Source organism: Rhinatrema bivittatum, chromosome 2 (genome assembly GCF_901001135.1).
Source record: "Rhinatrema bivittatum chromosome 2, aRhiBiv1.1, whole genome shotgun sequence".
Taxonomy (NCBI): domain Eukaryota; kingdom Metazoa; phylum Chordata; class Amphibia; order Gymnophiona; family Rhinatrematidae; genus Rhinatrema; species Rhinatrema bivittatum.
The window spans coordinates 421,693,334-421,706,338 of NC_042616.1; the positions used below are offsets into that span (position 1 = coordinate 421,693,334).

At 44.4% G+C, this 13,005-nt stretch overlaps 1 protein-coding gene across 3 annotated transcripts in view; it reads left to right on the forward strand.

Annotated features, from left to right (window-relative positions):
* Positions 1-13,005, forward strand: part of DMC1 (DNA meiotic recombinase 1) — a 264,614-nt gene that overhangs the window by 200,535 nt on the left and 51,074 nt on the right. For all 3 annotated transcript variants that reach the window (XM_029590216.1, XM_029590218.1, XM_029590219.1), the window contains one exon: positions 8,783-8,843. In XM_029590216.1, the coding sequence (XP_029446076.1) occupies positions 8,783-8,843 (61 nt within the window). The remainder of the gene's footprint in view (positions 1-8,782; positions 8,844-13,005) is intronic.

The following is a 13,005-nucleotide window of genomic DNA, read 5'->3' on the forward strand; positions in this document are numbered from 1 at the left end:
GAGACAAGCAGTAGCGTAGTCAGGTGATGCAGAGGTCAATACCAGGAGACAAGCAGTAGCGTAGTCAGGCAGAGGTCAATACCAGGAGACAAGCAGTAGCATAGTCAGGCAGAGGTCAGTACCAGGAGACAAGCAGTAGCGTAGTCAGGCAATGTAGAGGTCAATACCAGGAGACAAGCAGTAACGTAGTCAGACAAAGCAGTGGTCAATACCAGGAGACAAGCAGTAGCATAGTCAGATGAAGCAGTGGTCAAAGCCAGGAGGTCAGTCAATGGAACAATCAAGCTAGAGACGAACACAGGAACGGGTACCAAGGTCAGGAACAGGAACACAGATGAATCAGAAACCAGGAACTCGGAGAATACGTAGGAACAAGCAACTCAGGACATGACCAGTGTGGAGACCTGTTGCCAAGGCAAGGAAACATTGACTGGGCCCGGCCTTATATACGGGATCCAGTAACGTCATCATCCGGGGCTGCGGATGAGGTTCCTGCCGCGGCCCCTTTAAAAGAACAGCTGATGCGTGGAGCGAGATGGCAGCATCTCCCTGCGGACCGCACAGGGAGACCCACCGCAGAGCAGGGACACCCGCTGCAGAGTTAGAGCAACCCGGGGTTGGAGGCAGTGGCCACCGGCCATGAGAGCAGCAGAGCCAGGCGCTGGAGCAGGCGAACGAGGGTAAGAGGGCTTGCTGCGGATGGCACACGCAACAGCTATAGTCCACTCTCCACAGTGGAGTCCAGGTTGCTTATTAAGTATCGCTCTACAACTCTTAGCTTGAGAATCCCCACATGTAATGTTTAATTCAGCCTGCTTATCGATGGAAAAAAGCAAGCTTGCTTATTGTAAATGATATTTTCCATAGATCGCATGATACATTAGCTATGGAAATCCCACCCACCTCCCTGGAAAATCAACTACATAACTAGATTCAGTTCTGATATTGACTGAGGAGGCTCATGAAGCAACTCCCATGCAGGAACTCCCACACATGCTTAGTAGAGTTCAAATCTCTATAAACTTGGAGAGACAAGTCTGTTTGGTGCTGCCAGATGATATCACCCACATGTAATGGCTATTTCATCCTTCTATTTGGGAAAAACACGGTTGACAGTAAGCAAGCTTGCTTTCTTTTCTTGCTTCTGCCAAGTGATTAAAGTTAAAATTAAAAAAAAAAAAGAAAATAGGAGGATGAAGATTGTAGGGAGTGAGCAGGAGTTTTTTTAAACAAGGGCTAAAATAGCCTTTTTCCTGGGAGCTTCATATGTGAGGAGGTAAGAGAGCATTTTAATTCTTGGTGCAGCATGGCCATGCTTGCTAAGCGTGAGAAACACAGCCTATGTGGAAGCTGGCACAGGAGCCTCTGACATGTCTCTGGTCTTCAGCGGCTCCATTTTCTCCAGACTTTGTGGTACTTGTGCTCAAAGCATTTTTTATTAAACTGGGTTCTGCTCATTTTTTATCTGGTCTGGGTTTTCTTGACACTCAGATGTCCCTGCGCTACCTTCCCAGCCAAATCTGGCCAGGTAGGATTCTGAACCTGATGGGATTCTGTGCATTTAGGGATTTGGCTGGGGATTTTAGTGAGCCAGAAGGGGATTTTTTGGAAGAGGGGGAGATCCCTGCTGAGGAAGGAGATGATCCATATGTGGTTCATCTATTTAAAAGAGAGGAGTTAGCAAATATGATTATTCAGTCACTAGCAGAACTTGGCATTAAGGAGGACTGGATAGAACCCTCCAAGGAGAGAGACGATCCTATTTTGGAGGGTCTCAGAGGTCCTGCTAAAACTTTTCCCTTTCATAGCATGGTGAAGGCTTTGGTTTCTGCAGAACGTAGGCAGAGCAATGAATAAGCTGTACTCTCTTCCTGACTAGGCTATGAAGCATTTGAAGTTTCCTAAGGTGGATGCTTTGGTTTCTAAGTTCACAAGAAGACCACAATCCCTGTGGAGGGGAGTACTGCTCTGAAGGATGCTCAGGATAGGAAGATAGAGAGTCTTTTGAAGTAGCAAGCTTAGTTCTGCAGGCAGAAATTTGTAGTTAATCCCTGGAATGTTTTCGATGGGTACAGCAGATCCTGGTAAGAAGTAAGGATGAAGGGCTGACATTGCAAAAGGTGGAAAGACTGGATTCTGTTTTTGCTTTTATAGCAGATGCCCTTTATGATTTAGTTTGAGCCTTGGCTAGAGGGATGGAGGCTTCTGTGTGGGCCAGCAAATGTATTTTCCAGGGCGAGGTCAAGTTGCCTTTCCGGGGAGGCTTTTGTTAGAGGAAGACTTAGAGAAGCTGGTAAAGATTTTGGGGAAGTCCAAGGCACATAAACTGCCAGAAGATGAGCCCAATAGCTTCCAAAGAGGTCTTCCTCATAGACTCTGATTTAAGGAAGCAAAGCGATACTGGCTGAGAAAAAGTACATGCTCTCTGAAGGGGCATATCAGTAACAGGACTCAGTTTCAAGAGATGGTGGTGCAACAGCACTGAAGGATCCAAGAGTTCACAATGAGATATGGAGGTTCTCTCCCCAGTTTCACAAATTGGAGATCAGCTGACTCATTTATATGGGGAGTGGACCCAAATAACTTTAGGCCAGTGGGTACAGAGAGGATATGGGAGAATCCCCTTTCCAAGGCTCCCACAAGTAAGAAGACGGCTCCAGAAAGGAGAGACGCACATTTATCTTTTTGCATTCGGAGTGATTGAGAAATAGGCTCATTCACATGCATTTGCATGTGATGAGCGCTATCCCATTCACTCCGCATTGGACGCGTGTTAAATAGGCGCTAATCCCCCTATTGCATTAGGGGGTGGATTAGCGCCTATTTAACCCGTGTTCGACTGCAGGTTATACACAAGCAGGGACGAAGACATTGAAAACAGATGAGGGGAAGACTGACCACAAAGAAGACCAGAACTCCAACACAGACCCGACTGCCATCATAGGAACCAGGAACAGTACAGCAGAACACAAGAATGCGGAGCAGGAACAAGCATAAAGGAACCAGGAGAAGGAACAGGAACAACACTGAGACAATGCACGTCTCTGATGGAATCGACCTATTGCCAAGACGAGGAGAAACTGCAGGAGTGGTCTTTTTTTTTTTTAACATGTGAATTTTATTGAGATTCAAAAACCAGCAATACTATTGCATTGCCTTATTCAAACATAAACAGTATTATAATGGAGTGGTCTTATATATCACTCAGGCCATGATGTCATCAGGCAGCGCCGTCCCTGGTTTTCCGCTACTTGCCCTTTATGAATGGTAAGGTTGGTGTATTTACCTAGGAGGGCCCGAGACTGATGCGGCGTTGGAGGCTGGCAGAGCATGGTAGCTTGCTGTGCCGGTGGGGGAGAAGCAGCATCGGAGTTCCCAGTAGTGGAAGAGACAGATGGCTTGTGGCAGGCTGCCATGTGTGTGTCAGGGGGTCTCCCTCGGTGTCTGCTGGGGCTGGCTTGGATCCGGGGCTGGAAGTAAATGTGGCGGTCCGTGGCCCCATGCCACAGACTGTTGAACGCAACAGTTTTTCACAGATTTGGCAGCAGCTTAACAATTGCATCTCCTCCTTCCCACATGTGCAAGCTTAGAAGAAGAAGTTGTGTGGGCCCGCACAGCTGGGAAGAAGAAAATGTAATCGCAGCTGCAGGAGTAGACTGCAGCTTCGGTCTGCATGGCCAGAAAGAAGAGGAGGTGGAGCAGTGTTAGCCAGCATAGAAGAAAACAGAGGCAGCAACAGCCCAAAGAGAGAACTGCAGCAGAAGCATTGGCCTGCGCAGCCCAGTAAAAGAGGAGTTCAGTTGGCTGCACGAGCTGAAAGAGGCTGCTGCTGCTGCTGCTGCTTATGTTTCAAAAGTGAAAAAAGAGTGAGTGACAGAGGAAGTTTGTGTGATTGAGAGTATGTGTGTGAGAGAGAGAGAAAGGAGAAAGTTTGTGCAGCAATCCATGAAAATGTAAGAGCACCTGGAAATCAAAAGTTGGAGAACGGGATTTTTTTTATCCTTGTTAGTTTTAATTATTAGGAGTTATTTCTTGTGTCTGCTGTTTTGAATAATTGTATTAGTGTTTTGAAAATTTTTAAATGTTTTTACATAGATCAAGATGGCCGCCGAACTGTGAGGGTGTGCAGATCGCAGCTCCTGACCCGCTAAATAATTTCCTCGCCTAACTCTTAGAAATTTTTTCCTTAATCGGAGTTTCTTGTTGAAAATTAATCTGAATATGCCTCACACTAAGAGGAAGGCTCGGGTGCGTGAAATTACCTCAACTCCAGATTCCTTGAGACAGATGCGGATCGAAGCTGCCTTCGCGGAAACGCCAAACTTAGACCCGGATGTAGGAGTCGCTGGGGCTGTATTGGAGCAGCAGCCCAGCCCCCAGATTTTTGAAACATCCCTAAGCCCGGGATATCCAGCGATACCGGACCCACCAAGGAGAACAACCGACAAAGAGGACGGCACCCTGAGAGGAGATGGAAATTTCTCCTCAGAGTGCCCGATGGAAGTGGGCTCCAGGGGCCGTGAAAAGGAGACCCAACAGCAGGGCCTGGAAGAACATAAGTCAAGTGGCAAAGGACTTTTGGAGGTAGGAGTTGCAATGAGCAATTTTTCTCTTCTCAATACAACTGCAGTTCTAGCTCCTTCGTTGGAGGAAATAAAAAACATCTTGATTGTAATGCAAAAATCTATAAATATATTGACATTAAACGTGAGAGAAGCTATGAATAAAACCATCCAAGTGGAAGAAAAGGTGAATTTGGCTGGACAAAAAGTAACAATACTGGAAGATAAAGTGAAAGAAATAGAGAAAATACAAGGAAATCTTATAAGATCAGAAAAAATGACTCAGAATAAATTGGAATTTCAGGAAAATATATCTAAAAGAGCAAATTTGCGATTTTTGAATTTTCCCAAAACAAAACTACAGTCACCTTTGGAATTGTTGAAGAGTTATTTTGTGAATATTCTAAAAATTCAGTCGGAAAATATCCCAGTGGTAGCAACTGTTTACTATCAGGTGTTATGTGTTCGTGGAAGTGGAGACTCGAAACAGAGAGAAAATCAAGAATTACAAGAGGAAGATACTTTGGACATTACCTACTTTTTGGAAAAATCATTTGAAATGGACATTGCTCTACGAGCAACGTTAATAGTTCAATTTTCCTCAAGGGTTGAGAGAGATAATGTATTAAAACAGTATTTTAAATTTCAAAATGTCAAATTTTTTGGTCAGCCAATACGCATTTTCCCCGACATAGCCAGGTCGACACAAATTAAGTGGAAAAAATTCTTAGAGTTAAGGAAAGAAGCAGTGGAGAGAGGAGAACGATTTATATTGCGTTTTCCTTGTCGATGCCTAATAACTCGTGGAGATGTAAAGTATATCTTTACAGATCCGGAGCAATTACGTAAACATCTTGATTCCCTTGTGCAATCCTAGCGAGAATCCTAAAGTTCGTTGGGATTAAGATAAATGTTTGGTGACTCACAGATAATCTGCAAGTAATACTCGTATTGTAATTTTCTTTATTATATCTGCTATAGTCACCCTTGATCTCCCCACATTTCTTAAAATATAATAGATCAATGTACTTGTCCTCAGATATACATGTATAATTTCTTTGTATTTTATCTTAGAGTGAATAGATAGAAAATGTCTATTTCCCTTTCTTTATTGTGATCTGGGTGGAATACGTGTAACGTTGAAATATTTCTTTGTTCTGAAATTAAAAATCAATAAAGATTAAATTATAAAAAAAAAATTTAAAAAAAAATGTTTTTACATGAGTTTTTAATTATTGGATGGTATGTTCGTCAGCTGTTTTGATATATTTATTCTTTTTATTAGTATGCTTTTACTATTATGATTGATATTTTATATTTCTTGATTTTATTGTTTGATGTTTTTGGTTTTCTACTGTTGCATTACATACAGAGTCTGACTTGTTGCAGTTTCCATTTCAGTTATTGCTGCATATTTCTATTTCTACTTTATGGTTTCTTTATTTTGTATTTGGTGAGGATCTGTATTTGTTTTGCATGTGTGACCAAGGAGAGGTATTCTGCTAGCGTATAGTTTGTGTAAGGATATGTATCAGCCTTTCTTGTTCTGTTTTCCTATTAAGTGTATTGGCGTGTTATATTTGCAGTGTTAACTTTTCTTAATAAAGGCAGAGTTGTTACTTTTTGAGTGCCGGAAATTAGTGTTGTATGGTATGGGAGGTTTACTATATTGTAATTGTAATTCAGGTTACTCATAGCTTTCTGAGGGCCAAGACCACACCCAAAACATATTACAGTGGATACAATAGACTTATAACCATATGAGTTTTCTGATTTGCACCACAACAGTGCTTGAAAATATAAAGTACATGTTGTAAATGATATTTTACCTCAGAAGACTACTTTGAATGTCTTTTTAATGGTATGTGGGAAAGGTGAGGCAAAAGGCTGTAAGGTTCACTCAGGGTACCACATACCCTTGTACCTTGACAATAATGGTCCTTGGCCAGGAGCCACAGACCATGTTCCTCATCATCCAGCCAGACCAATTCAGATGGCAAATATTATGCTCCCCAGCTAGCAGTTGGAGACATAAAACAAATGTTTATTGACATCACTTCTTATAGGGTGTGTGCTGCACAAAGCCTGCAAGTATTCTCTGTCTCCAGCAGATAGAAATTTAGTGGATTGGGCTTGCTCCTGGTTTGATTAGTCTCGTGACATCCTCTTCCAGTTGAACTGATCCTCTTCTAGAAATGTCCTCCCCCATTTGAGCCTAGACTTGTGACTAGGGGGAATTCCTTTGGGAACTGGATCTTTGCCTCTTTGGTTGAGTACCCTCCTTCCCTCCTAGGGGCTTCTTTTTATTTTCCGTGGCCTCTCCCCCTGGGGTTAGTGTTTTGCTTCTGTTGTTCCCCCTTTCTTTTCTAGCTCGCTGCTTCCCTAGTTGGATGGATAAAGCTTACCAAAAAAAATGTGTTCAGAGCAGCTGCTGCAGCTGGGCCATCTCAGAACAGGAGACCAGGTATTTTGGGGTTTCTCCAGGGCTGGGCAACAAAGAAGAAGCTTGTGATGGCAGCATTCCAGTATTCTTTAGACTCAGCTGGTGGTTTCCGTTTAAGGGTTCATGCATACAAGTTCTGGAGGGGGCTTTTAGCCGAGGACTGACATTGTGATGGCTGGGTTGGACAACTGTGGAGGGAAGTTAAAACTGGGAAGAGCCTCATATTGTTGCAACTGAAGGCGCTTGGTGCCACAGGTCCAGTAGAAGCTGGTTCTAATCGAGCTGGAAGCCCAAAAGGGTAGGAGGGAACTTCTAGGCCAATAAAAGACTTTTCTTCCTAGGTGACTTCAGTATGTGTTTCTGAAGTTACAAAAGGAATCACAAACTTAGTATTCATTCTTCCAGTGTAGTATTTATTTCTTTTGCTGAAAAAAAAGCGCATGAATCAGTAGAAGACCTCTGCAAGGCATCATAAGAGATTGTAGAGTGGACAAGTGGGCCTGGCTGACGCAGCTTTCAGTAGGAGAGTTCTCCAGACCCTGTTGCTCCCAACCCAGTTATGTTCTGTTGAGCTATATCCCATATGTACTGATTGGAAGAGTGTAATATAAGAAAATGTTCTTTACATTAAGGCCAAGCAGCCAACATCATCCCATTCTGTAGATTTAGTTTAAAGATTTGAGTGTATTATCTTAGATAAATGTGTGTGCATAGGGACAGTCAGGAAACAAGTCTTTTTTTTGTCAGACATTGCTTTTTTCACTTCCTTTCTTACTCAGTTGTATCAACTCTGAAATGACTACTGGTAAGAAAATATGTACTGTATTTAATTTCCTTCTCTTTGGTTTCTTTGTTTATCATATATATTTAGCTGACAAAAGTATTCAATGGTCAGGGAGTAAGTGGGCTTTAGTGGAAAGTCTCTCTTGCTGCAGATAGGAGGAGAGGAGTAACTGAGGGACTTGCACTTTAGTGATCTGTTGTGATTTCTGATCTATTGCATCACCAAGTCAGAATATGTTTTCATTAACCCTGATTTCTCAGAGTTAATAGAAAATTAACAGATAAGAAAATGTCAGTTCTCCCTAAGATGAAAAAAATGCAGTTTTTTCTACTGACTTTCTCTTGATTTTTTTTTTTTTAAGAACAAATAAAAAGGAGGTCCTGCAAATTTAGGCCTGGATTTATCAAAATGTACTAAATATCACCTGTGATAGGAAAAGGGGTGTGTTTTATGGTAATAGCAGTTTATCACAAAGTAAAGAGAGAGAGAGAGAGATCCTAGCCATAATGTCCTCATACTAGGTAGGTATTTATACCTCTATATGAGGCCTACCTAGTCACTCGAGGTGAGGTTTAAGTATTAGTGTAGGGGACATTCAGAGTGAGACGTACGAACAGAGCAGTGCTCTCTTGTGAAGATTTGATGACTTGCGGAGTGAGGAAACTCGCACAAAGATGAGATTTGTGCAATGTTCTCTCAACCTAGCTTGATGGAATCTCTCCTGGGTAACATCTCTCTCTCTCTCTCTCTCTCTCTCAATACGCGTTAAAGCTGTGCGATATGGCTTCACAAATCATGAAGCCAGCCCACGTGGCCACAAAACCCGCCCCAAACTCCTCCCCTTTTTCTAATTTGCATCGCACTATGCGTTATGACGTTTTCGCATGCGAAAACACCATATAGCAGTTTGATAAATGACCCCCTTAGACAATAAAAGTACAATTTTAATGATTTCTGAATTCCCTGAAGCCTTTCTCTCTTTCTATCACACAGAATACAATGTGGCTGTGTTTGTCACCAATCAAATGACTGCTGACCCTGGAGCAACCATGACGTAAGCACTCATTCTGTTCTGCTTTGAGCAAGGGAGTGTTAGTTCCCGAAAGCTAGTCAAGGGATGTACTAAGTCCAATAAAAAAAATATCACCTAATAATTGTTTAGTTTGTATTGTAATGCCTTATACCAGGGTATTCCATCCACTAGTTGGAAGTGACTACAGCCTCCTTCAGAACACCGCAATGCAACTGCTATCAGGTAAAAGGAAGTTTGATAATATCTCATCAGTTCTGAAGGAGGTGCACTGGTTTCCAGTGAAATATAAATCTAAATTCAAAATTTTATCTTTCGTGTTGAAGGGATTATATTATGGAACCCCTAAGCACCTTTCAGATTGTTTGATTTCTTACAAGCCAAGTTGGATTTTGAGATTCTCTGAGCAGGCCCTTTTGGCTGTGCCCACTTTAGCAGTTAATTTATCTTGCACCTGATGGAAAGCATTCAGCTATGTTGCTCCCACCCTTTGGAATAGCTTGCCATTTAAGGTTTGTTTTAAAACTAATTACCTCAACTTCAGGATGCTGGTCAAATCTTGACTGTTTCAGGCAGCCTTTGATTTAATTGTTTCCAGTATGGTGATGGTGGTTGATTAGTCAGGTGTTGGTGGCTGGGCTGGGTAATGCTGTGCATGTTGGCCATTATATTGATTGGGAAGAACATCTCATTGTGAACTGGATTGGGTGGAGGAATGTTTTTGTGATTGGTTTTGGCTGGGTACTTATTCTAATATATTTTGATGTTATCAAAGGGTGAGTTCAAATTAGCTTTTATTTTGTGTGAGGCAGTGTACTAAAATGTTCTTTATTATGAGTTTGGGGGAATGCTGGTTTAATGTATTGTCTGTCACCAAATTATTTGTATCCTTTTATCGTGTATATTGATGTAAGCCACTTTGATGTACTAGGAGAAGTAGGGTATGAAGGTAAATAAATTCTCTAAGTACCTTTTATCAGAATCTTCTTTGCTTCTACCAAATATCGATGCAGGAAAAATAGAGACTATAAAATTGAGGAGATGTGGATGAGCAAACTGGATGGGCCATATGGTCTTAATCTGTCATATTCTATGTTTTAGTAGCAACTGGTGGCCTACAAAATAAATGGTATGATAGGTTATGCTTGCTGCCCTTTTCTTTCTCTCTCCTATTTTCCTCTGTCTTGTCTCTCCACCACCTCTTCCACTTTCTTTCCCCATAGAATAAGTGAGAGAATAAGTGAGATAGGTCTGGTTACAGGAAGGCAGCTACTGGAGAAAGGACATCTATCCTTCATTGGATCTTCCCCTCCTTCCATCCTTTGGCAGCAATATAAGCCATAACTAAGAGTGCGCATTAGCACTACTCCAACAAGGGAAATAAAAAAAGACAGATCTCGAACTACTCTGTAAAAATCTAGTTAAAGGCAGGGCCACATTTACTTAAGGGCAAAAAAGGGCAGCTGCTCTGAGCTCAGCATGGCAGGATCTCTTTTATATGAGTACACAAGGATCTACACTGATAATTCTATTGGCCAATACTTGAATCTTAGACAACAGAGAAAAGCATTTGTTTCCTGCTCCAGCATCTCCCCTCCCAGACAGCTACAGGGGACAACAGGAGGTGAGTGAACTTGGAGCAGACACAGCATAGTTCAGAGAGAAAAAAGCCAATCTGCCCCCTAATCCAACCCCTCTCCTCATGACATTCATGGATAAGAGGGGACAGGATGAGCTTAGAGGGCACACTGCAGCGCAAAGAGTATGACTTCTGCTCCCTTATTCAATTCCTCCTCTCTCTCCACCTGTGCCCTATAGACAGGAGCGGAAGAGTAAAGCTGGATTGGACAGCAGAACAAAGAAGAATTCATTTTTTGTTTGAATATTTCTAATTTGTTGCCACTTACCCTGTATTTTTGGTGTGTGACTGAGGTTCGATATTCTGCTAGTATGCAGTTTCAGTGTAGGGATCTGTAGCAATATGGCTTGTTCTGTTTTCCTAATAGGAGATGTATTGGTTTTCTAGGGCCCGGTACAATATTTGCAGTGTTTCCTCCTTATAAAGGGTTCCCTGTACGTACCAGGATCAGTCCAGGACACCTGGGTTGTGACTCCGCACCAGCGGGTGGAGACAGAGCAAAACTTGTGGGCGGAGCCATATATAAGCCCCTGTGCCAGTCACAGCCCCTCAGTCTTACTCTGTCTCCAGCAGGTGGTGCAGGTGCAGTCACAGCCTCTGCCTGCACTGATTGTGGTAGTTAGGTTTCTTTTTTCAGATTTTTCTCTTTTGAGTTTAATTTCCTTTTAAATTTGGCTGTTTTTTAGTGAGTGGTGTCCTGTCTGCCCTGCCTCCCAGGGGGGCTGTGAGGTTCTGAGGGGACCACCCCCCCCTGGTTGAGGCCGCTGCTAGGGTCGAGGACCCGGCTTACTAGTAGCAGCGCTAGGGGTTGACACCGGGGAGCCAGGTTCACTCACCCCTCTTGCAACAGGGCTTCAGGACCGTGGACAGCGACAAGCGGTAAAAAAAAAAAAAAAAAAAAAAAAAAAAGTTTCTATTTTTCTTTGTTTGCACCGGCTCTCTGCTACTTAGTGCTGCCGCTCCGGTTTTTTCGGGGGGGAGGTGCTGGTCGCGGGGGGGTAGTCGTGGCGTTATTTTGGTAAAAAAAAAAAAAAAAGTTTCTATTTTTTTTCTGTCAGCGCTTGTATTTCCCGCATTTTTTTGCTGCCATGCCTCGCGGCTCTTCTTGCCGGGCCTGCGGCTCGGCGCGCGCGCGGCTTTCGAGGGACGGCCTCTGTGCTTCTTGTCTCCCGGGCGATGAAGGCTCGTCGGGGGCGTCTCGGGGGGTCCGTTCTCTGGCCGCGCGTTCGCCACCGCGCGCCAGTGCTCTGCCTGACAGACAGCAGGATCTTTTCCCGCTCAGCGCGGGAGTGGCGGCCATTTTGGCCACAGGCAAGGAAATCAGGCGGGAGCCGGCAGGGAACTCTGCTATGCCTCCACCGCTTTCTCCGCAGTCAAGTCTTGCGGGGGGGGTCGCTCCGGAGAGGTCTCGGTCTCGGGAGGGTTCCGGACTCGATTCCTCGGACTCGGCTTCTTTTTCAGAAGATTTTGCGCTTCTTCTACGCAAAGTCCTTAAGTGTAAGCGCAGTAGGCGTAGGCGAAAAGGAGCCTCCGAGGGGGGCCTTAGTAAGCATGCCTCAAAGAAGCGGACGACTGGAGAAGTCGAGGGGTCCGCCAGACAGCCCCCGCGGGGGAAGCAATCCCTGCGGGGAGTCCCACAGGACTCGGAATCGGAGTTTTCCTCCTCGACGGACACGGATCCTGCCGAAGAGCCCCTGATGGGGGCTGAGGACACAACGGCGGACGGCTCCTCCCAGCCTAGAGCGAGCAAAGGAACTCAGGCAGTTGAGGGAGATGATCCCAAAGTGGTCCGCCTCTTCCGTAGAGACGAACTGATACCTCTAATCCCGGCTATTCTTAAGGAGCTAGGAATTGAGGCTCCGTCAGTGGGGGTCCGTCAGGAGGCCAACATGGATCCGGTTTTGCTAGGTCTCACGGGACCGGCAGTGGCTTTTCCTTTTCATTTTTCGTCCACGGATATTTTGTTTAAAGAATGGGATACCCCGGAGCTGGGTCTCAAGGTCAGTAAGGCCATGGATAAACTGTATCCACTCCCTGAAGATGCGCTAGACCTTCTCAAATTTCCGAAAGTGGATTCAGCAGTCTCGGCGGTGACAAAACGGTCTACTATCCCGGTTACAGGAGCGACGGCTCTCAAGGATATCCAGGACAGGAAGCTGGAGGTACAGCTTAAGAAGATTTTTGAGGTGTCCGCTCTAGGAGTACGGGCCGCTATCTGTACTAACTTCGCAATGCGGGCTAGTCTGCGCTGGGCCCAAGTTCTTCAGGCGAATGCTGATCTCTCCCCGGAAGAGGCGTCTCAAGCTGATCGTCTTGAGGCGGCAATAGCGTATGGAGCAGATGCTTTACATGATCTATTACGGACCTCTGCCAGATCCATGGTAGCGTCTGTTTCGGCGCGTCGCCTTTTGTGGTTACGAAACTGGGCAGCGGATGGCTCTTCTAAAGCTCACCTTGGAGCACTGCCATTCAAAGGTAAGCTGCTATTCGGCAAAGAATTGGATGACCTGATGATCTCCCTAGGAGAGAACAGGGCGTTTAGGCTGC